At 41.2% G+C, this 22,275-nt stretch overlaps 1 protein-coding gene and 1 long non-coding RNA gene across 2 annotated transcripts in view; one reads left to right on the top strand and one right to left on the bottom strand.

Annotated features, from left to right (window-relative positions):
• The window catches only part of LOC122657751, a 39,912-nt gene that overhangs the window by 14,187 nt on the left and 3,450 nt on the right, over positions 1–22,275 (bottom strand). The window contains exons 3-4 of the mRNA XM_043852548.1: positions 22,019–22,148; positions 21,742–21,830 (exon numbers count right to left, since the gene is read on the bottom strand). Coding sequence (XP_043708483.1) covers positions 21,742–21,830; positions 22,019–22,148 — 219 coding nt within the window. The remainder of the gene's footprint in view (positions 1–21,741; positions 21,831–22,018; positions 22,149–22,275) is intronic.
• Positions 265–14,116, top strand: LOC122657759. The gene is made up of 3 exons (XR_006332350.1): positions 265–275; positions 11,661–11,667; positions 14,017–14,116. It is a non-coding gene; the product is annotated as an uncharacterized LOC122657759 (long non-coding RNA).

The raw sequence follows: 22,275 nt of genomic DNA, 5'->3' as shown, positions 1-22,275 counted from the left end.
TTTCAGGCCTAACCGAAACGAAACCCAGGGAGGCCCAGGATCGAAACCCAGTATCAAAAGTTTTGACCCTGGGTTTCAACCCAGGGAGTCCCAGGATCAAAACCCAGTGCCAGAACCTAGAAACGAGATCCGACACATCTCAATTCAGGCCTGACCAAAACTAGATCTGGAACCAAGATCTCGATCCTTGGAGGCCAGCCTATGAACAGCAGCCTCAACAAAGTATAAGTTGATATATGCACTGTACAGCCATAGTGAGTTGAATGAAGAACGAAGTATAAATTGGAATTATGTACTGTACAGCCATAATGAGTGGAATGGAAAAATAGGATTACAAAAGCCAACCACAATCAGTAGGGATGAAGTCTAGTTGTGTTGAGGGTTGGGACACAGCCACATTTTGCGTGCTTTAAAAAAAATCACATTCAAATATTCAATAATTTTGCTGGTGTAATACTGGGATGTACACCACTATCATAAACAAGGTTTAAAGTCTTGGTATTGGGTATCGCATCGGTTGGGTGATTTTAAGAGACGTATCGTATCGTATCGTATCGGAGATATTATCGAACGGTGCAGAAATGCATGAAAATGATCAAAATACACATGGAAATACACTTTTGGACACAAAAAACAATATAAACAAGCAATATATAACATATATCATGCATAAACACTAAAATGGAGAATAATGTATAACCAAACAAGTGCGTTAAATTGAAATTGTTATAAAAGATGAGATTCCTTACATGTAGAGTCACTTATGGAAGACATTTTCGTTTTTGGGTGAAAAATCATGGATTTGAGTTCAAATCCTTGCAAATGTTCATCATGCATACATCTAATAGATTAGTTGAACCTAAATGCATGGATTTATAGCAATAAAACAGAACTAAAAGGCAAGATTTGAAGAAAAAAAAATCAAGTCTTTGGGAAAAAAACATACCTTTCCCTATGAAATCCCTTTCAATCTTCGATTTTAACTTCTTGGATGATGCAAATGACGGTGTTTTTCCACAGATTGAATCATTTTCCACTCTTGAATGGAAGCCCTAAGTTGATTTGTGTGAAAAATCGAGTTCAAATCCAATTTTCAAGGTTGTCCAAGTGGCTGGAATAGCTTTTTTCCTCCTCTGCAGGTTCTGGGTCGTGTTTTTGGCAAAAATGTGAAGTTTAAGTGGTTTGTATCGATATGTATCGATACATTTGAATATGTATCAGCCAATACATATCAATTCATATTGATACATATCGATATGTTTTAAATCCAAAAAAAAATCGGTAAATGAAGTACGTACCGATATGTATAGAGCGAATTGTATCGTATCGACATGTATCATCAATACAATACGATACACTCAATACACTTTCATTTTATAAAAAAAAAAAGAGATGTATCGGTTAGTATCATATCGATACCTACCGATACTGATACGTATCAACCGATACAATACGATACGGACCGATACTTAAAACCTTGATCATAAACTACAACAAAGCCAAATAAGGACATTGTAAGCTGCCCATGGAACCATTTCATTTTCTTAGCTCTTCTATTTGATATAGTAAGGACTTCATAAAAAATGGCCAATTTACTGAAATTACCCAGGACAGAGCTCTCGGAAGAAACTCAATAAACTTACAAACCTAAAGTGGAGTAAAACAAGTTTTTTGCAAAATTTTGGCCATTACAGCAGAATAAATAGAAGGAAACAGTTCAGAATAGTGTGCGGTTCCATCTGGTCCAATTTTGAACCAGTTTTCTGGTTTTTTCTGGCCTTTAGGAGTTCTGGTTCTCCTTAAACAACATAATCATGGGGCTGTTTCTGGAGTTTTATTTTCTTTATTTTACTGTTATTTAATGTTTAGTGTTATGCTGGATTAGGTGTCTATGAATCCAGCCCTGTTTTAAGTTGATTTCCGTTAGTCCGAGATTTTGTTGCATTAGGTCGCCTCCAATAAAGCAATTGATTGGAGGAGTTTCCTTTACTGTTTTGGGTTTTTTTTTAATTTTAAGTTGGGTAAAATACACCTGAGGTGCCCAATCTTTGTTAAAAGGATTTTTGAGGTATCCATTCTTTCAAAAAGGACGATTTGGGTGCCTTATTGGTTTAGTCATACTCCAAATTAAATATATTTCCAAATTTACCCCTTTCAATCCCACTCCCAACCATCACCTTTCTTTCCTTTTCCAACCCTAACCCCAATTATCACCAACACCGTTCATCCCCTGCAACCCTGCCTTGCCCTCCCCTGCAACCCCACCCCACCACTGGTAATTATTCTTTGCTATCTCTTCGTCTTTCCAACTCCATTGATTTCCAGATGCTTCCCTGAGACTGGAAATATAGAGTATTTGTGGCTGTTGGACAGGTGGGGGGGTGTTGGCGCAGGGAAGGGATGGGCAGGGGGCAGGGAGCATGGTATGGTGGGGTGGGGTTGCAGGGGATGAACGGCATTGGTGATAATTGGGGTTAGGGTTGGAAAAGAAAAGGAAGGTGATAGTTGGAAGTGGAATTGAGAGGGGTAAATTTGGAAATATATTTAATTTGGAATATGACTAAACCAATAAGGCACCCAAATCGTCCTTTTTGAAAGAATGGGTACCTCAAAAATCCTTTTAACAAAGATTGGGCACCTTAAGTGTATTTTACCCTTTTAAGTTATTTGAATTTTGAATCAGGATAGGACTCTCCATTACAGCCACAATTGGAGAATTTTAGACTATTTAAACTTTTGTTTCTTTTCCCTTTCCTGGTCAGACTTGTTCTTCTGTTGTTTCAGGAGGAGCATCTGTGGTTTCAGGTGTGGTGCTACTGTGGATTCAGCAGGTAAATCAGATGGATTCCTGATTGACTGTCATTCTCCCATCTTTCCTTCTGTCTTCTCTTCTATTCCAATTGCATATCAGGTCAGAACTTCTAATTCATACCCTGCGATTTGAGCAATTTCTAGTTTCAGATTTAGCTTTGAATTCATCTCAATTTAGTGATTTGATTACCGAAGTCCCGATTTGAGCAATTTCTAGTTCCAGATTTAGTTTTGAATTCATATCAATTTAGTGATTTGATTACTGAAGTTCAGCCAGAACTTACCATCGATTTATCAAACTGTTTGTTGAATTCAGATTCTCTTTTATTCTGAGTTTTTCAATCAAATTTCAGAATCCTACCTCAAGTCTAATACTTCAAAATATCACTTTTCTGATCTGATTTTCTGGATCAGAAATCTAGTTCCTGATATAGATTCTGTTTGCTGCTCATTCAGTAAATCAGACATTAATTGTTTCAGTTTCTGAACCTTAATTTCCAGATATCGATTTCAGTTTTTCTGGGTTTTAAAGAGTCCTAATCTCAGCGGAATTCCTTCATATCTGAGGATCTGGCCATCAGATTCAAATCCAACTGTGCAGAATTCAGGTTGATCAGAATTGTCTTAACTGAGTTATTGAAATTTATCCAGAACTGGATAGTTCCTTATTCAAGTGATTCTGGTTTTACCAGAGGTTTTCTAACCCTAATTCCTTAGGTGACCGAGAAAACCCATCAACAAGTTTTGGCAAGGTTCGAAAACTTGGGTCTTGGAGGTATTTCGACCCCTTAAAAAACCGAGACGAGTCGAGATCTAGCCGAGATCTCGGCGAGTTGATGCATTATTTTTTTTCAGACTCGAAACCCCATCTCGATGGGTTTTAGACCTATTTTGGGTCTGAAAGTTGGTATTCAGCCTATTTTAGGCCATTTAAACAAAATGGCATTATCAAATTTTGCAAAAACAAAGTCCAAATAGGACTTTTGCATCGGACCCTAAGTTGGTAGACAACGACGTACTAAAATACCCTACTCTATACATTAATGGCATAATTTAGTAATAGAAAGCTAGCAAAACATTCAATTAATAGTAAAACAACTTAATAAGCATCAGAAATGTTAAAGTGATACATCAAATTGTTTACGTTTAACAATGTTACAACTATCATCACATAAAATGAGATTGAATCACGTATTCATTCCCCACTTGTTCCACATAGTCTTCCCATGACATATTGTTGTTGCACTGTTGCATATAGTGCTCCACAGCATTCATATAATAGTTGTTATCCACATATAGCAAGGCCCCCATCCTAGGGTATGGCTGTTGCCATGTGGCGTGAGACGGTTGCCATGAAGTGTGAGATCCACTGCTTCTGCTACTGTCATATTGAGGCATATATGGATCTGGGAATATGGACCCAATACCCGACCCAATGCTTTGATTGTCAAACTCGTGTTGACGGGCCAAACTGACCATAAGCACTATATTCAGAACCGGTGCTCTCCTGGCCATAATCATAGTGATGATGAGGCTGAGATGAATGCCACGACTGATGCTCACTACCAGTATCCATACTTATGCTTCCGCAACTTGCTAGCATGGTGTTCATACTCGTGTCATCATGCTGAGGTTTGTTGTGTTTGCGACCCGTCCGTCTCTTGTACGTTTTAGTGTGGCTACCATGGTCTTGATCTTGTTTGGCATGTGTAAACTGAGACTCACCTGTGTAACGCACAGGGTCCGCCTGTGTTCCCACATTTGTTGGTACTGCTCGCACATCCCGTCATGACGATCATCATAATAACCACCACTCCGCAAGCCACCACCACCATCACCACCAGCAACAGGGTCATCACCATCACCATCATCAGCATCATCATCATCATCATCATCATCATCAGGAGCAGTTCCTATTGCAACCTCAAAAGGTCTCGGTGACTCTAAATGTGCATGCCCCTCTTGCGACATATAGTCCTCAACATCTGTACCAGCTACGAAACGCAATGGTGGAGTCGGGCCTACCTCCAGGCTCATCTATATCTGGTGAACCACGATCCCTCACCCACTGGAATAGGGGATCCTCATCATCATCAGAGTCCTCCTGGAATATGTTGGCTAGTTCGATGGGATCTTTGTCATTGGTGCCAAATTCTTCATGTATGTGCCTCATCCTTAGTCTCATATTGTAATGCGCATACACCAGCTGCTCCAGTCGTTGACTACCCAATCTGTTCCGCCTCTTTGAGTGTATCAATGCGAATGTACTCCAGTTGCGCTCGCACCCAGAGGATGAACAAGTTTGTGAGAGCACTTTCACTGCTATCTTCCTCAGGTTGAGTGAACTTGTACCATAAAGCACCCACCAGTCGACTGCATTTTAAAGGGATAAAATTATAATTCATAAATGTAATGTCATGCCACCTACCAGGGTCTGACTTTTGTCTACCCTCCACTGCAGCTTTTCGACTGAAACTTGCTGAGGCCTCTCTGAAGAATTTAATCTATTTTCATTTTAAATTTCGAACATTGTTAGAGGCATTAGTATTTGCTATTTAGTAATTACATTCCTTTACTTACTACCAAAGTCCCATACTCTCACCTCGTCATTGCAGTCAGCTTGTGTCTTGGCATTGGGCTCCAACTTCTCAATAACAGTTTGAATTGCCACTAACAAATCTGTGTCTAGCCCAAGATCAGGCGAGTACTGGTACTTTGGATTCAAATAGTATGCTAGTAAAGGGGAAAAATATAACTTGTTAGTGACTTAATGCTTTTGAGTTTTGAATATGTAAATGTAAAAACTCATATAAAGTGTAAAGTATGTTGAAGTGTTGAACTCACCAGCTTTATACAATGGATGACTCAAGTGCTTCTCCCACCGCTCATCAATGATGTTAATGTATGACCTAGCACTTCGGGGTAACGCAACTCTGACCATTTCCTTCATCTTCTCCAGGGCAGCATATATGTGGGGCAAGGTAGGCTTCTTCTCCGTACCAACCATCCTTAGTACTGCCACCATTGGCTCTAATATGGCAACAACTTTATGCAAATCCTTCCAGAATTGGTGACTTGCAATGGTCTGTTGTGTTGCCCTCCCTTCTTCTAAATTAGAACAATGCCAACCAAACCACTGTTCACTTGCAAACATAGACCTCAAACCTATCACCTTCGTCTGAAAGCTCTTCAATGCAATGTAATTGGTGGCAAATTGAGTGACATCGGGCCTCACTAAATCCCCCTTGCATTTTTCCCTCATCATGGCTAAAGCATAACCATGGTTATATACAAAGTTGGTCACTTGCCTTGCCCTATTGACCACACCTGCCACCAAAGCTTTTTTCCCATGTCCTTCAGTATTAAATCAATTGAATGTGCTACACATGGAGTCCAAAAGAGATGGATCCTCTTACTCTTCTTATTCATCAACTTCTCTCCAGCCTTTTTAAAGTTAGAATGTTCTTTGCTCCTATATCTTCTTCCACCACTTGCTTCAGTAGCTTATACAAGTATGATGCATCCTTTACATGCTTCGATGCATCGACAGATTTCAAGAATAATGTCTTCCCATTGCAACTCACCATGAAATTGATAATGGACTGTCTAGTAAGTCTAATCCAACCATCAGCCATAAGGGTAACCCCATATGTGTCCCACCTTGGCTTCAGACCCTTAATGTACCCTTTCAGCTCCTCTACCTCTTGAGGCAAATATACATTATATAACTCATGCGGTGAAGGCCCCTTCCATCCTGGGCCAGCCCTCCCTGCAGCGTCAAGGAATGTATTATAGTATATTCCTTGTGCTACATTAGCTGAATGCCATTGTATAATATGAATTTGCTTAAGGCTTTCCGTGCTTCCTCTTATTTACCACCAAACACTTACGGGATGGTTGGCTGGTAGGCATCTTGTTGCCTAAATGTAGATGGATCCTGCTCAAAAATGGGATCTGGGGAATGTGCTCGTAGTCGGGCTGGGGGTCGTAGGGTTTCTCTTGTGTCAGTGCTTCTACTCCTCTCAACTTCTTGCACTGGTGCAACTGAGCCAGATCCACCAGCTCCTCTTGCTTGCTCATATCTTCTCACATTCTCATAATGCAAGCTTTGTCTACTCTTTGCCAAAGTCTGCTGATAAATTCTCCATTCAGCCTCTGATTCGAACTCACCAGGTGTAAGCCTATATTCAACATCATCTCCTCCACGGATCTCTACACCAGGCCTCTCTAGAACTGCCTCATCAAAAGCTATTTGTTGTCTTTCCCTCTCATCATTCTTTGTTCGTACTCCTCTCAAGTTTTGTGGCATAGCCAGTTTCACTTGGCTCGGAACATTTCGGCATGAGGCAACGTCCTTACCTGTACCAGACAAATGTTGCTTCTTTTTTTTTTGGATGAATAATAATTTAATTGCAAGGAAAAAGGGGGGAAGGGATAAACAAGCCCGAAGGCCAAGAAGCCCGAAGCTAAGTAGGGCGCAAAATAGTGGAAGGGAGACCCCAGGAGACAACAAAAAGTTTGTTCCTTGGGGTATCTATCATACTAGTAAGGGGGAGGGAGTTAGCTTTAGATGAAACATCAAAGAAGATGGCCTTCCAAATCTTGTCTTGAGAGCGGGAGTTGGACGTCCATCTTCTAAGGTTTCGCTCCATCCAAATGTGGGAAATAGTAGCACAAAAGGCAAGCTTTCCTGTATCACAAATCGAGTTTCCACCAAAAGTCATATGAATCCAAACCCATTCCCGAGAGAGCAGAAAAGGTCTTCTACGAGCAGGCCAGCAGTGGCGAAGAACCCGATTCCAGATGGAGGCAGCAAAGGGGCAAGTGAAGAAAAGATGATCTATGTCTTCATGGCCATTCCAACAAAGACAGCATCTAGGAGAGACTTGCATGTGGCGGTGGATGAGGAAGGCCTGAGTTGGGAGACAGTTTGCTAGGGCTCGCCAAGTAGTGAAGCTCTGCCTAGGGATGTGGCCTTTGTACCAAACCACTTTTTGCCAAGGACAGGGGGTCCCTCTATGTCTAACCATATCCCAAGCGGAGTGGGAGCTGAATGTGCCCGTGGTGGAGGGAAGCCATAAAATGGTGTCCCCTCTGCCTCTATGACCAGGGGGAATAGGGGGGAGGGAACTCCAGAGGTCGGCAAGGGGGGGGGAGAGGTGGGAGGGGACCAAGAGCCATTGGTGATGATGGAGGCTACACGGGTGAGTCTGTCCAAGCCGGAATCATAGATGGCACGGGGGCTGACTATAGATGCCAGGACACCTGAAGGATGCCAATTGTTAGGCTAAAGATAGGTCTGCAGCCCATTGTCTATCCTGCAAGAAATAGCAACCTTGGCGATGTGCCTCACTTGGAGAATTCTACGCCAAATCCAGGAAGAGTCAAGGCTAGAGCTGACAGTCCAAATAGAGTCTCTACGAAGAAGCCCCGCATACACCCAAGAAGTCCAAATACTAGACTTGTTGGAGAGAAGCTTCCAAACCAACTTGATGGAACCAGCTAGATTGACATCTTTAATCCTTCTGAGACCCAGACCTCCTTCGGCTCTGGGAAGACAAATAGAGGACCAGCTCTTGGGGTGGAGGAACCTGGCAGAGTCCACCCCTTTCCAAAGGAAAGCACGCATAATGGACTCGGCAGCTTTAATAGTAGCCTTGGGGAGGCCAAAAACACCGCTCCAATAGATATAGCAAGACTGGAGAACCGATCTGATGAGCTCGAGGCGACCTGCATAGGATAAAAGCTTGGCTTTCCAAAGCTGAAGTCTCTTACGGAGAAGGTCAAGGATGGGGTTATAGTGATGGGTAGTAAGTCTGGCAGGTATGAGGGGCAGGCCAAGGTAACGGACAGGTAAGGTGGCAATGGGGAAGCCAGTGATGGAGGAGAGGGCTGTTTTGGTCGGGTCAGAAGCCCCAGTAACGAAGATTTGGGATTTGAGAAGGTTAATGCGAAGACCAGAGAGATCCTGAAAAAGGTGAAGGGAGGACATAATGTGCTTGATGGAGGAGGGAATGGCCTTGGAGAAGATCATTAGGTCATCCGCAAAAGCAAGATGGGTCAGGTTGGTGGGTTTGCACTTAGGGATGGGGGAGATGAGGTGGAGGTCCGTTTTGGACTGAATACGAGAGAGGACCTCCGGGGAAAGACAGAAGAGGAAGGGGGAGGGGGGGCATCCCTGGCGGATGCTAGTGGAGGAGGGGAAGTAACCCGCAGGGCTGCAGTTGAGAAGAACAGAGAAACGAGGGGTGGAAATGCAGAAGCGGATCCATCTGACAAAGGAGGGGGGAAAGGACATCTTAAGAAGGACTTGGGTGATGAAGTCCCAGCGAATGGAGTCGAAGGCCTTGTGAATGTCAATCTTCAACAGGGCAGAAGGGGAAGAGGATTTCCGGTGAAAGCCTCGAACAATTTCCTGACACAGGATGATGTTGTCCGAGATGCTTCTCCCAGAGATGAAGGCGGACTGGTTGGGACTGACAAGGGAGTCAATGACAAGTTGAAGGCGGTTGGCAAGAATTTTGGCAATGAACTTATAGAGAAGGTTGCAAAGGGAGATGGGTCTAAAATCAGCCATGGAGGAGGCACCAGAGGATTTTGGGATGAGGCAAAGAAAGGTGTGGTTGATGTTAAGGATCTGATGGGGGTTGAAGAAGAAGCTCTTGATGGCACAGATAAGATCAGTTCCTATGATGTCCCAACAAGTGGAGAAAAATCCCATACTGAAACCATCAGGGCCGGGGGCTTTGCTGGCCTTATTGGAATGAACAGCAGAGACAATCTCAGAGTCAGAGGGGATAGAACAGAGGGAGTTGAAGAGCTTGGCAGGAACGAATTTGTTGATCAGGCCCTCAGGAATGATGGGTTGGGAGGAGGGGGGAGGGCAAAATATACCAGTGAAGTAGGACACAGCTTCTGATTTGATGGCATCGACAGAGGAGAGAACCGAGCCATCGGAGGAGGTGAGGGAAAGAATGGAATTGGAGTTGGATTTAGCTTTGAGGGAATGGTGAAAGAAAGCAGAGTTGGAATCACCAAGCTTGAGCCATTTAATCCGGGATTTTGGCTTCAGGAAGCTCTCCTGCAGAGAGAGAGAGGAGGCGAACTCAGAGACAGCAAGGGATTCCTCCTTAGCGAGAGAGGGGTTAAGGGGATCAGTCTGAAGACGGTACTGGATGGAGGAAAGCGTGTCACGACAGGAGGAGACACGAGAAGCAATATTTCCAAAGGTGGAAGAGTTCCAAGATTTGAGGGCAGATTTGACATTTTTGAGCTTTTTTGAGAAGGCAAGGAGCGGGGAGGAGAAGGATTGAAGTGGGATATCCCAAGCAGTCTGAACCAGAGGAAGGAAATCAGCATGGGAAGACCACATGTCGAAGAACTTAAAGGGCTTAGGACCAAAGGAGAGGTAAGGAAGGACAAAGAGGGAGATGGGGGAATGGTCGGAGAGGCCTGGAAGGTCAAAAACAGCGTAGGAAGATGGAAGGGATGAGAGCCAAGAGTCGTTAACGAGAACACGGTCTAGCTTGCAAGCTACTCTGTCAGTGCCAGAGCACTTATTGTGCCAAGAAAATTCAACACCCGACCAACGGAGGTCGTTAAGACCGACATCCTCAAGACAAGAGTTGAAGGCATCAACCGCTTGGTGGTCGATGGGGGAACCACCTAGCTTTTCATGGCTATAACAAACGACATTGAAGTCGCCTCCCATGCCCCAAGGGGCAGAACCAACGGAGTGGGAGATGGTGTGGATGTCGTCCCAGAGTAGGAGCCGATCCAGAGGCCTGTTGAAAGCATACACGAAGGTGAAATAGAAAAGATGGTTATGAAGGTGATCGGAGATGCTGAGGTGGAGATATTGTGGGGAGGCAGAGGAAACCAGCAGGTGCAATTTGGAGGGGTCCCAGAGAACCCAGATACGGCCATTTGGAGAGTGGGTGTAGTTGGAAAGGAGGGACCAGGAGGGGGCTATAGAATGAGCAATGCCTGAGGAGTTGGGCTCGAGAACCTTCGTTTCAAGGAGGCAGCAAAGAGAGGATTTGGAGGATTTAATGCGGGCACGAATTTCAGCCTGTTTAGCCGGGGCATTAAGGCCACGGACATTCCAAATGGTCCAAGGGATCATGAGCAAAGGTGGGGAGGGGGCAACCAACCATTGGTGGAACTGACCCGAGAACCCAGGGGGACACTGCGGGGCCTCAAGCGGTACTCACACAGAGGTGGGAAACAAACCAAGGGAGAAGAAGTGGGGGGAGGGATCAAAGTGGTTGGGAGACCACGAGAAGGGGAGGATCCAACCACGGTATCCACGCTAAAAAGTTTCGGCCTGGGGTCTACGGGTGAATGGGGTGGGTCTAATAGAGCATGGGCTAGGTGTACGGGTGAATGGGCTAGGAGTATGGGTATATGGGCTGGGTGACTGATTTGAGGTCAGTGGGTTGAGGGGACGGGTTGGTAGGTCGGCCCAGAAGGGACAAAAGGGGTGTTCTCTTTAGTAGGGACAAACGGTGGAATATGGAGGTTAAGAGGGGCTAAAGGGAAGTGGTCACGTGGTGGTGGTTTGGTGGAAAGGTGATCTTTAAAGGGGACAGGGGGATTAGAGAGAAATGGTGAAAGGCAGTGGGTGGCAGTGGGAAAAGCCTTGTTTGGGTTGCCAAAAGAGGGAGGAGAGCTGGGCGAAGGCAAAAGAGGGGGTGCAGGGGAAAGCTGCAAGCCGGACTCGCAGAGCTCATGAGGAGCAATCGAGGCTGCAACGTCACCTTCAGTGTCGGGATCCAAGGACAGTAGTACGGCAAACCTGTTATGGTCAACCCCTGTTGAATCGCGAGGTTGGTGGACATCGGAAACAGCACGAAGGTTGGGAACCTTGTCAGATTCAGGGCTTCTTCTCCGGCGATGGTTCCTGATCTTTTTCCGGCCACGAGAAGGTTGCAGAGACGATTCGGTCTGCAGGACAGGCTTCGCAAGCGCTTGAAGCGAGGTCAGAGACAAGGCGACATCCTCTCCTCCAGTTGGGGTTGCAGTCGAGTCTTCAGCATCTTCAGTCATACACTCTTTCATCTCCGATACTGGCTGCGAGGAAGCAGTGATGACAGTAGAAGCATGAAGACGCTGGCAGTGATCCACTATTACTGTTTCAGTGAGAGGGCCAGCAGCGGTTGGCGATGGGAATGGAGTAGGGGAGCTGAGAGGCAGGCACTGCTTCGCAGGATGGCCGAAGGATTTGCATTCAGAGCAATAAAGTGGCAGCCATTCATATGAGACTCGCTGTGTGAAAGCATAACCGTCTTCTTCCTGGATGGTGACGAACTCCGGAGGGGGCACTTCAGCAGAGACTTCAACGCAAATGCGTGCAAATGAGAGTCGGTCCATCTTCTTGGTTCGCTCATCTGAGAAGAGAGGATTGCCGATTGTTGAACCCACAATACTGAGGCCTGAAGCGCACCAGTAGTGGAGAGGGAGGCCTAGCAAGTTGACCCAGATGGGGATGGACTTGAGATCGATCTTGCAGAGGGAAGAGTGATGGTCCCATTGTCGGAGGAATATCGGCTTCTTGCCAATCAACCAAGGACCACTCTCCAAGGCACTAGATCTATCGGCATCGTCAGAGAACCTAAATATGAAAATGCCACTAGCGAGGAGATAAGTGAATACAGCCCCAACAGCTCGCCACTGCTTTAGTAGGGAGGCTTTAACAACATGGAAAGGAGGTCGTGGGCCAAGGAAGTGCCCAACGAGACAGCTTTGCCATTTGGTGATTTCGACATCGAGCAGGCCTTTAGGACAAAAGCCAATTTTGGTGTTGTCGACGATGGAGGGAGGGACAAAATGGAGGGAGTGCCTGTCAATGGGGTTGGAAGAATTGCTGGATAAAAGAGAACTCCAGGAAGGGGAATTTGAAGCAGGGTTAATGGTTTTTGCAGTGGGTGAAGCAGAGGATGGAGCGTCACAGTTTGGTGAAGTACTTAGAGGAGGGGTACGGTTGTGAGGGGGGGGAGACATTGCGGTGGGTAGGGTATCAGTATTTGCAGGGCGAAGGGGGGCGGCAAACAGGGCTACTGGAGGGGGGGAAGGCATCGTCGGAGATGCAACTCAGGCTGCCGGAGCATCTCGTTTCTTCATCCGCTCATCTCTCTCTTTGCTAATTCTGTCACAAATGTTGCTTTAACCTAGTTACTCCTCCAGAATTTAGAATCATTCCACAACAGTTACACTTCGACTTCTTTTTATCCTCGGACATCGAGACTCCATGTAACCATGCTACATCCCCCATTGTGTAAGAAATGTCTTATTTTTTACACTGTTACATAAAAAAACATGTATTAGTAACTATTACAGACTTAAAGTAATGTATTAAAGATTTAAAGTATTGTATTCATAACTATTAAACATAATGTCAAGCTACTAGAACAATCAAATAGCTATCGCTTATTTATTCCCTAACCCTAGTATTTATTTCTTAATTAAAAATAATATTTAGAATATTTATTAAAAATAATTATACCTTAAAGTATAAAATATTATAACATAATGATGTATTTGACACCATTTGAAGTTGGACATTATGTACATATGTTGTGCATAATTTTCCAACAAAAACAGGTATTTTTCCTTAATTTTATATATTTTTTAAACATTTTAATAATCTTTTTATTAATTTTGGAAAATAAAATATTTTTTTTAATGGGTGGAAAAAAAAAAAGACTCCATGAGATTGTAGAGCATCCAAAGTTGTCCAACATATATGAAAATCACATCCAAACAATAAGTATTCATCCTATTTTTTTTCAATTTCTTTTTTCAAAAAAAATTTTTTTTTTTTTTTTTTGCAGAAAATATAATAAAAAAATTAAGAGCAAATTACTTAGACCTCCCCTGACCTTTCTGACAATTCAGTGAACCACCCCTGCCCTTCTGACAACTACTCGACCTCCCTTACTTTTTAAACTAGGCTTCACTTAGCACCAGGCCGTTAACGGTGTTAATAATTAACCTGATCTGACCAAAATGCCCTTACTTACAAAACACAACAACAACACACCTTTTCCCTTTCTTCTTCCTCTTCTTCTTTTTCCTCCTGCAAACCTTGAACCCAGATGAGATGCAACAGCACTCTTCTCTCCAAAACCCACCTCCTCATCCTTCTCGTTTCGCTTCCACAGCTTCAGATGCCCTTCAGGGCAGGGGAGGTTCCCATGAATAGAGAAAAAGAAGATGAGTGTGGATTCCGTCCCTTTGAACTCTCATGGCCACATTGATGAGTAGATTTCTCAGCTTATGCAGTGCAAGCCTTTGTCCAAGCAAGAGGTTCCCTTGTTGCCTTAGAGCGAATTAGATCACTTGCAGAACAATTCTAGGGCAACAAACCCACGATCTCATCAAATTTCACTCCCAGATCACTAGAGAAAACCTTAACTGAACCCAAATCCGAGATCACTAACAAATGAAAGCAAAATGAACAATCAAAATCATGTTTCCAGACAGAGACACTTAAGTCCTCACATCAATTTTTTTTGTAACTTTGTAGGTTTTCCTCGGTAATGCTATTATCTACTTGAAGACCATGGAGTTATTTGGTTATCTACATTAATTTTTTTTGTAACTTTGATCTGGTGGTACTGCTAATATCTTGGTTGTCGATTCATTTTATTTTCCTTGGTGCTCTCAATCTGGCTGCTACTGTTAATTAAAATTTAGGACTGTTTTGGGCATTCAGGTATGAACACTCGATCCTTGGTTGAAGACTGATCTGAGTTAATTTGTCTCATTGAAGAATCTCCACCGGTGGTACCCTGTTTTTGGATATTTTTCTTCATATTTTCCTTCTGCAATTAATCTGAATCTGTCCATCAGATTCAGCTGTCCTACCAGGGTTTTATTATAGCCCTTTGGAGGGTCCTTTGATCTGATTTTGGTGGCAACCTGCCCCTCAAATTGAAAGTAATTTGATATCACCCAAAATGTGGGTGTTTTATCTTCAGAATTGTTTTTTGTTCACTGGTTGCGGTACTCTTAATTAGATCAGTGTCATTCTGTGATGATTTCTTCTTCCTTTGGTTAATTACTTATACTCAGGCTTGGGGTTTAATTATATATTGGATCCTACAGTTTTGGTGCCTTCTTGCTCGCGACTATGGAACTCATTGGAGGATCTCATTTCTCAACGATAGCTTGGATCAATGCTCCATCTCTGGCCGGAAAAGCTTATAACTTGTTTCAGTTCCATTGCTGATAATCCAGATGGGTTTGCAGGAAAAATCCTTTCCTGCGATGCAACAGATTTTTTTTTTAGATAAATCCTTTCTATTTGCAGGTTAGGGTTGAGTTGAGAGATTTTGGGAGTTAGAAGATGACGATGGGATTTGACTTACCTATTCATTAAGGGCAATGGTAGAGAGATAGAAAAATTTAATATGTTTCTCAAGTGGAAGAGTGGGGATTGCGATCTGCATGGATGAGGTTGCAGAGGGGTGGGAGCAAGTGGATTTGCAGGAGGAAGAAGAAGAAGAAGAAGAAGAGGAAGAAGACAGGGAAAGAGTGTAAGGGCAATAGGGTAACTTCCTATAGGCAAAAAAGTTATAATTAGCATTTTTTTTAGTTTTTTCACATTTATCCGTTACCTATCGTTAAAAAACTAACGGACTGGGGCTAAGTGAAGCCCAGTTTGAAAAGTAAGGGAGGTCTGAGTAGTTGTCACTGAATTGTCAGAAAGGTCAGGGGAGGTCTAAGTAATTTGCTCAAAAATTAATAACAGAAAAAAAAAAATTGAACTCTATCAAGTGATAGATCGGCCAAAGTTCTGTAACATAACTTAAAATGACATGATTCTACAAAGGTTTCAACAATTTTTTTTGAAAAAAATAGATTTGGGGAAAAATAGCTTACCTTTCAAAAATCCTTCAAATACTTGATGAATCTTGCAAAAGTGGAGTTGAATCTTCGGTTTGGCAGCTGAATCACCCTTGAAAGCTTGCAATCCATCAAAAAAATCAAGTGAAAGAGAGGTTTTGGGAGAAGAAGACTAGAAGAGAGGTATTTTGAGGTTTCTGGACAGAACTCGCCCACTGTGGAGTTAGGTGGATAAAATAGAGGTAGGTGGGTTAAAAAAATGGGTCGAAACCGAAACCATATCCGAGATCCGATATCTCGCCAAGATCTCGGCAAGATATTGGACTTTTTTCTCTCGACCTCTGTCTCGTCTCGGGATTTTGGAATACCGAGAAACTTGGCGAGATCTCGCAAGTTCTCGAACTATGGGTCTTGGTTCTTATATTAAAGAATTGTGGAGATATCATTGCCATTTCTCTTCCACTTTCTGTTTTGCTTCATCATACCTAAAATTGACAATTAAGGCCTTTTGTTTCCACATCGCTCCATACTCATACGTCAAATTTACCGCAATCGTATTTCAATATATGCCAAAACAAAGGTTTGAAAAGTGGCTGCGAAGTCTGATGGTTTAAGGGAAAAAAAAAACAGAGGGGAAGATTCACAATAGAATGTGGACCACACACAAAAGATGAGCCAAGGTATCAAGTACTGGTATCGAGCAGCATATCAAAAAGTTGGTTTTAAGAGATGTCTCGAAGACAATCAGAGAGACACTAGATATGTTTTGATACACATGGATATGCTTATGATACATGCAAACCAAGTGTTTTAATTCATTATGCACCATAAATAATGATACCAACCACCATAAGGATATCTCTTTCTTCACAATATCTATGCGATTCAGCTCTTCATTAACAAGTGCAATGTCAAAACTACTGATAAGTAAGAAGATTTGAAAAGGAAAATTTTATTTGCATATTCGGATATTAACCAAAAGTAACCCCTAAAAGTCCAAACCAAGCAAGCAATATGTAAGTGTAAATAGGGTTTTAAAGTATCGGTCCGTATTGTATCGTATCGGCTGATACTTATCGATATCGGCCGGTACCGTACGATGCATACTTATACGTCTCTTTTTTTTAAAAATGGACTGTCTTAGATGGTATCGAAATGTATCGGCCAATACAATATGATACGACCAACACGTATTGATACATCCGGTGAGGGTTCTGTGGGTGCTTTAATATGTATCGGTATATGGATATGTATCGACCGATACGACTCGATACATACTGATACCATCGATACCGTCAATACAAATCATAAAAAAAAAAAGCCATTTTGAGTCACCAACTCAATACAACACACATTCTGGAGGAAAAAAGAAGGTAAACTCTCAACTGAGACGCCGAGAGTCTGAAATCATGCATTTAACCAAGTTTTTTCACACTTTTGGAGTTGGGGCTTCTAAACCTACAATAAAAAATGGATCAAGGAGTTCTACAACATCCTCCTTTGCATCATCCAGCAAGTTGAGATTAGAGATTGAAGGAGATTTCACAAAAAACAAAAAAAAAGGTAAGTTTTCTGAAAAAACTTGATCTTTGTGTTTAAATCATGGTTTTTAATCCTATTTTTTGCTATAAATCGATAGATTTAGGTAAAACTAAGTTAGTTGATGCATCAAACTTGATGTAAATAAGTCACTTAAGGCTTATTTTAGTGGAAATAAGCTTTGAGTTGGGTAATATATGTGTTGGGCTTTTGATGCCATGGGTTTGTTTTCTAATTGGCCAATTTAATGGGCCTAAAATATGGGTAGAAAATAAGAAACGGGATTTACTTTCTTAGTATAGTTAGAGTCCTATTTTGAGTTTGTTTTCTTTATTATTTCACTTTCTTAGTCAATTTAGGTTACCTTATTAGTTAAGGATAAGGTTAGGCCTTTCCTTTTTAGTGTCTAAGTCTATTTTTGAGTCTTCTATATAAGTTTGTAAGGGAGGCCAGCATTGTACACGAATTTGATTAATGAAATATTGGCATTAGCCTTTGTTAAAAATCCTGAGAACACCTGTGTGAGATGCCCAGGGTGAGCTGAGATAGCCATCCCCTTCCCCAACCCACTCCATCGATCTCCAATCAAGCTCCATTCAAGTTTCAATTCTGCCATAGTTGATCTCTTGAAAAAACATAAAGTTGCCAGAATTTCTCAGCAAGGTTCAAGATATTTTCAAACAACAAGTAAATCTGAAATTGAAATTCTGCAATTATTCTTCTTCTGTACAAGAAGGTCACAAGCAAAGTGATTTTTGTGAGAATTCTGCCCAGCCAAATCTAACCGTTAGAACCTGCTGAAATTTTGATCGAATCTTCCTCAAACCCTAAGAGAGACTCGATCCAAATTTAATTACCATCCACCCAGCCGATTGTCTGAAATTACCCTTTTACCCCTCAATCCTATTTCTACTAAGATTCCTCAATAATTTCAGATTTAGTCATCTGATTTAACAAAAACTTTCAGCATCTCTTCTCTCCCATATTATCCACACTCTTCTAACTGAAACCCTAACATCTAACCCTAGGTCCCATCAACCCCTAACCTTAATTTTGCAATTTCTCATATTTTAACCTAGCCGATTTCCCTAATCCCTAGCAAATCCTGGTTATTGGTTCTAGTTGGTCTCCTACTAATCTAGAATTACACTAAAACTCTTCATGGCAATAGACTATTACTACATGTAAGAAACCTCATCCTTTATAACAATTTCAATTTAATGCACTTGTCTGGTTATAAGTTTTTCTCCATTTTAGTGTTTATGCATGATACATGTTATATAATGCTTATTTATATTGTTTTTTTGTTCCAAAAGTGTATTTCCATGAGTAGCTTGACCAATTCTGTGCATATCTGTAATGTACGATACATCTCTTAAAATCACCCTTCTGATACAATACCCAATACCGATACTTTAAACCTTGAGTATAAACAAACTATTAAGTATTAATCACACAATAAGCATATACACATTAACCACACTACAACTCTACTAGTAAAATACTAAACAAACCTAAAGTAGTATACAACCATTAATAATAAGTACTTGGCAACGAACATAATTATACATTATGGATCATTAATCATTCAAGATAACAAGCAAGAAAACACCAAAATTCCAAAAAAAAAAATTTAATTTACTTCAACCCACTGTGTTGATGTTTGATCTCCACTTTGATGAGCTTTAATGCAAATTTTTACTTGTTTAGTCACCCATCTTAAGTCGTTTTTTAGTATAGATGGAGTCAACTTCGGTTTTGGCGAAAAATTCAAAGTAGGAAGAAGTTTTCTTTTAAGAAAAGAGATTTTTGAGTTTTAGCAGCATGTGCCGAGTGCATCGGTGCTGTATCGGTACTGTAGCGGTACCATATTGGCTTGTATCAGTACCATGGTTTGAGGAATCAGTATTGGTCGGCTGGATGGGCCGATTCGTATCGGTATCGGTAGAGACCGATGCTGATATCGATTCCTGGCCGATCTTGTATCAGTGGATCGGTACGGACAAGGGTAAAAATGTAAAAAAAAAAATTCAAATTTTCAAAAGAAACAGGGGTAAATCTGTCCGATATGGACTGATCCAGATTGGGAAATACCGATACCAATACCGATACCGACTACTAAAACCATGATCAGCACTGTATCGGTACCGTAATTTTTTTATGTATCAGTTATGTATCATATCGATATGGACAATCTCGATAAGTATTGGACCAATAAAGCTTCTATGTATTGATACAAGATGCTATGAGATGAGCCAATATTTTTGGCACGTGGCCTATTAGGAGGATGCCCTATAGATATCCAACGGTGTGAAAGATCAAATCAGCCCTCCACATGACAGAAACATCTGCCCATTAAGGAAAATTTCCATCATGAGGTACTTTGAGTTGATATTTAATGATACAAGTTCGTTTAGTATCTTCAAGATTTCAAACCAGTATCCAAGTTGCATTTAAATCTTTTTTCTAGGGAAGATGGTAGCAGCAAGTTGTGAAGAAATTGATTTTACAATGACTAAATTAGTTTCTGGTCTTTGTAGGTAACCTATATCTCCAAAAGAAAGGATGAGGAGAAACATATAATAGTCATCAGTCAACTGTTTCTGGCAACCATTGAAAAGACCAGCATGGTTGAAAAGAGTACAAATATGATATTAACAATGCTAAGAGGCATAGCATTTTCAAGAGTTTCTATTAACTATTAGCAAGCAAACAATGGATATGTAGAATTTGTGACCTCAAAAAAAAAAAAAAAAACTTATCCGCTCTAACAGCACAAATTAGGAAGAAGAAAATTTTCTTTACACATGATGAAGAGAATCGAGGCTATCATTCTTCCTCTTATTGTATGAAAACCGCCTCTGCCCTTATAGTCCAATCTGATGGTAATAAAAACTAGAAATCTCTTCACATGGATGAAAAAAAACAAAAAACTCGATCCAATCGAAATGTAGGGTTTGAGTTTTTCCCATGGTACAAGATTTTGCGAGATTTCAGGTTTCGTTTCGGTTTCGCAAGATCTTGAAACAAAATCTACTGCAATATACATTTTTTGTCAATGTTTCGACCAAAATTTCGCATTTTCAGTGATGCTTCAACCAAAATTTCGCAGTTTTGCCAAAGTTTCGACCGAAATTTCAACCATGTTTCGGATTTCAGTATCGCTTTGGTTGAACCCTCTGTATAAAATGCATGGTTTCAATCAAAAGTCCGCAGTTTCGATGAAATTTTTGGCCATATTTCGAGTTTCGGTATCATTTCGCTAACTTCAACTCCAAAGAGGGAAACCTTCTAGAAAACCTTAATTTTTGTGAATTTTGGCCAAATCATTCTCATATCTTTGTAATGAACCATGTTAACATTTGATAATTATGAAATGGTTTCTAATTTTATGCTTATTCATTCCTAAAACATATTTTAGTTGTTTTAATAGAATTATGCGTACTCTAAAACAAAATTCTGTGTATACAGCATCAAACAATGTAGGGTTAATAGAATTATGCGTACTCTAATACAAAATTCTGTGTATACAGCATCAAACAATGTAGGGTTTCCTAGGGTCTAAAGCGAAACTACCATATTGGGTGTGTTTTTTAACAATCTAAGGGTTCCACTATGTTTAAAGGGCCTAAAATAGGGTTTCCTCAAAGTTGTGGGACCTAATTTGGTTATTGGGTCTTGAAACCATGGATCGAAACCAGCAACCGAACCTTTGAGGTTTCAACCGAAATTTTACAAAATATTTTGGTTTCCAACCTGGTCGAAACCAGGCTCGATACCTAAACCTTGAACCTTGGTTTTTACATTCAATCTGTTAAGGGTGTCGATTAGATTAATTAGTCTGGGGGTGTTTGGTTTGATTTCTATCTTATTTATGTTTCTAGTTTATTTTCTGTACTAAGGGTAGTTTAGGTATATACTCTTGTAATGTGATTTAGTCAATATAAATAATATTGTCTCTCCTCACGATTCAATTAATTAGAGTCGTGAGGGAGGTTTCCTAGCTCTCTCTATCGTTCTCTCTTCTCCATCTTTCTCTTCTCTTCTCCTTCTCCATCTTCTCCCCTCTTCTTCTCTACTGGTCACGATTGCAGGTCTGCATTCTCACACAATCCTAATTTATGAGTTAAAGGTGATAACTTAGAGTGCAGCCTGGACTTTGGGGAGGTTGAGTGGGGTGGAGTTATGGGGGACTGAGAAAAGTTTTAAACAGCCAAAAAAAAACACCCTAATTAATGAATTAGTCCGAAATAACCCCTGAAGAAAACCCATAAGATAATTTGTCCCTCTCTCTCTCTATTTTATGTCAATGTCAACAAGCATAGCCTAAATGCCAGTTGGCAACAGGCCAACGGCTAGTTTTGGAATTGACATAGATTTCCTTCTGTTTGGGCTACAGAGAACTTCAAGAATACCAAATATCCAAGGAAAACAAGAACATTAAAAATACACAAAATGAAAATATCAGCCGAAGGTCAAATACCAAATACAACTGCAATCTTAGAGAAGAATCGTAAAGTAATACAGAAAAATATGAAGTACCTTTTCACATTTTTTACTGCAAAACCAAATCCCTTTCGGACAACTTTGCAGTTGAACCCGTTGTCTTTTCTTCAAGCAACCAACATGATCTACATCAAATCATGCATACACAGTTTAAACATTTTAATCGGAGTATAAAAAAGAGCTTCCCAGTGCCACAAGGCTCCCGCTATTGCAGGGTCTGGGAGTGGCAAATGTATGCTCAACATTTAACCACAGAGTATACAACATTTTAAAAAAAAAAAACTTAGGTACAACAAATAAGAGTTAAACCTACATTCACGCTCGCATTGATCACAGTACAGAACAGTCTTCTCTGTGAATTGCTCAACATTTTCATTAAATTCACTCTGCCCACATATGCAACATCGACAAGATGGGCAGTACCATTTTCCTTCCGGAAAATCCTACATAATCATGAAGAAATTTCATTGAGTCAAATTTTGAATTAAAAAAGGATCACCAAAAAAATTTCTTCTGGCAGATCCTCAATTGACATTCAGAGTGCTCTGTAGGCCCAAAATTAGAACTTAA

The sequence above is a fragment of the Telopea speciosissima genome, chromosome 1, assembly GCF_018873765.1.
Source record: "Telopea speciosissima isolate NSW1024214 ecotype Mountain lineage chromosome 1, Tspe_v1, whole genome shotgun sequence".
Classification (NCBI taxonomy): domain Eukaryota; kingdom Viridiplantae; phylum Streptophyta; class Magnoliopsida; order Proteales; family Proteaceae; genus Telopea; species Telopea speciosissima.
Note: the sequence above shows the minus strand (reverse complement) of the source record. Positions and strands in the feature narration are given on the sequence as shown.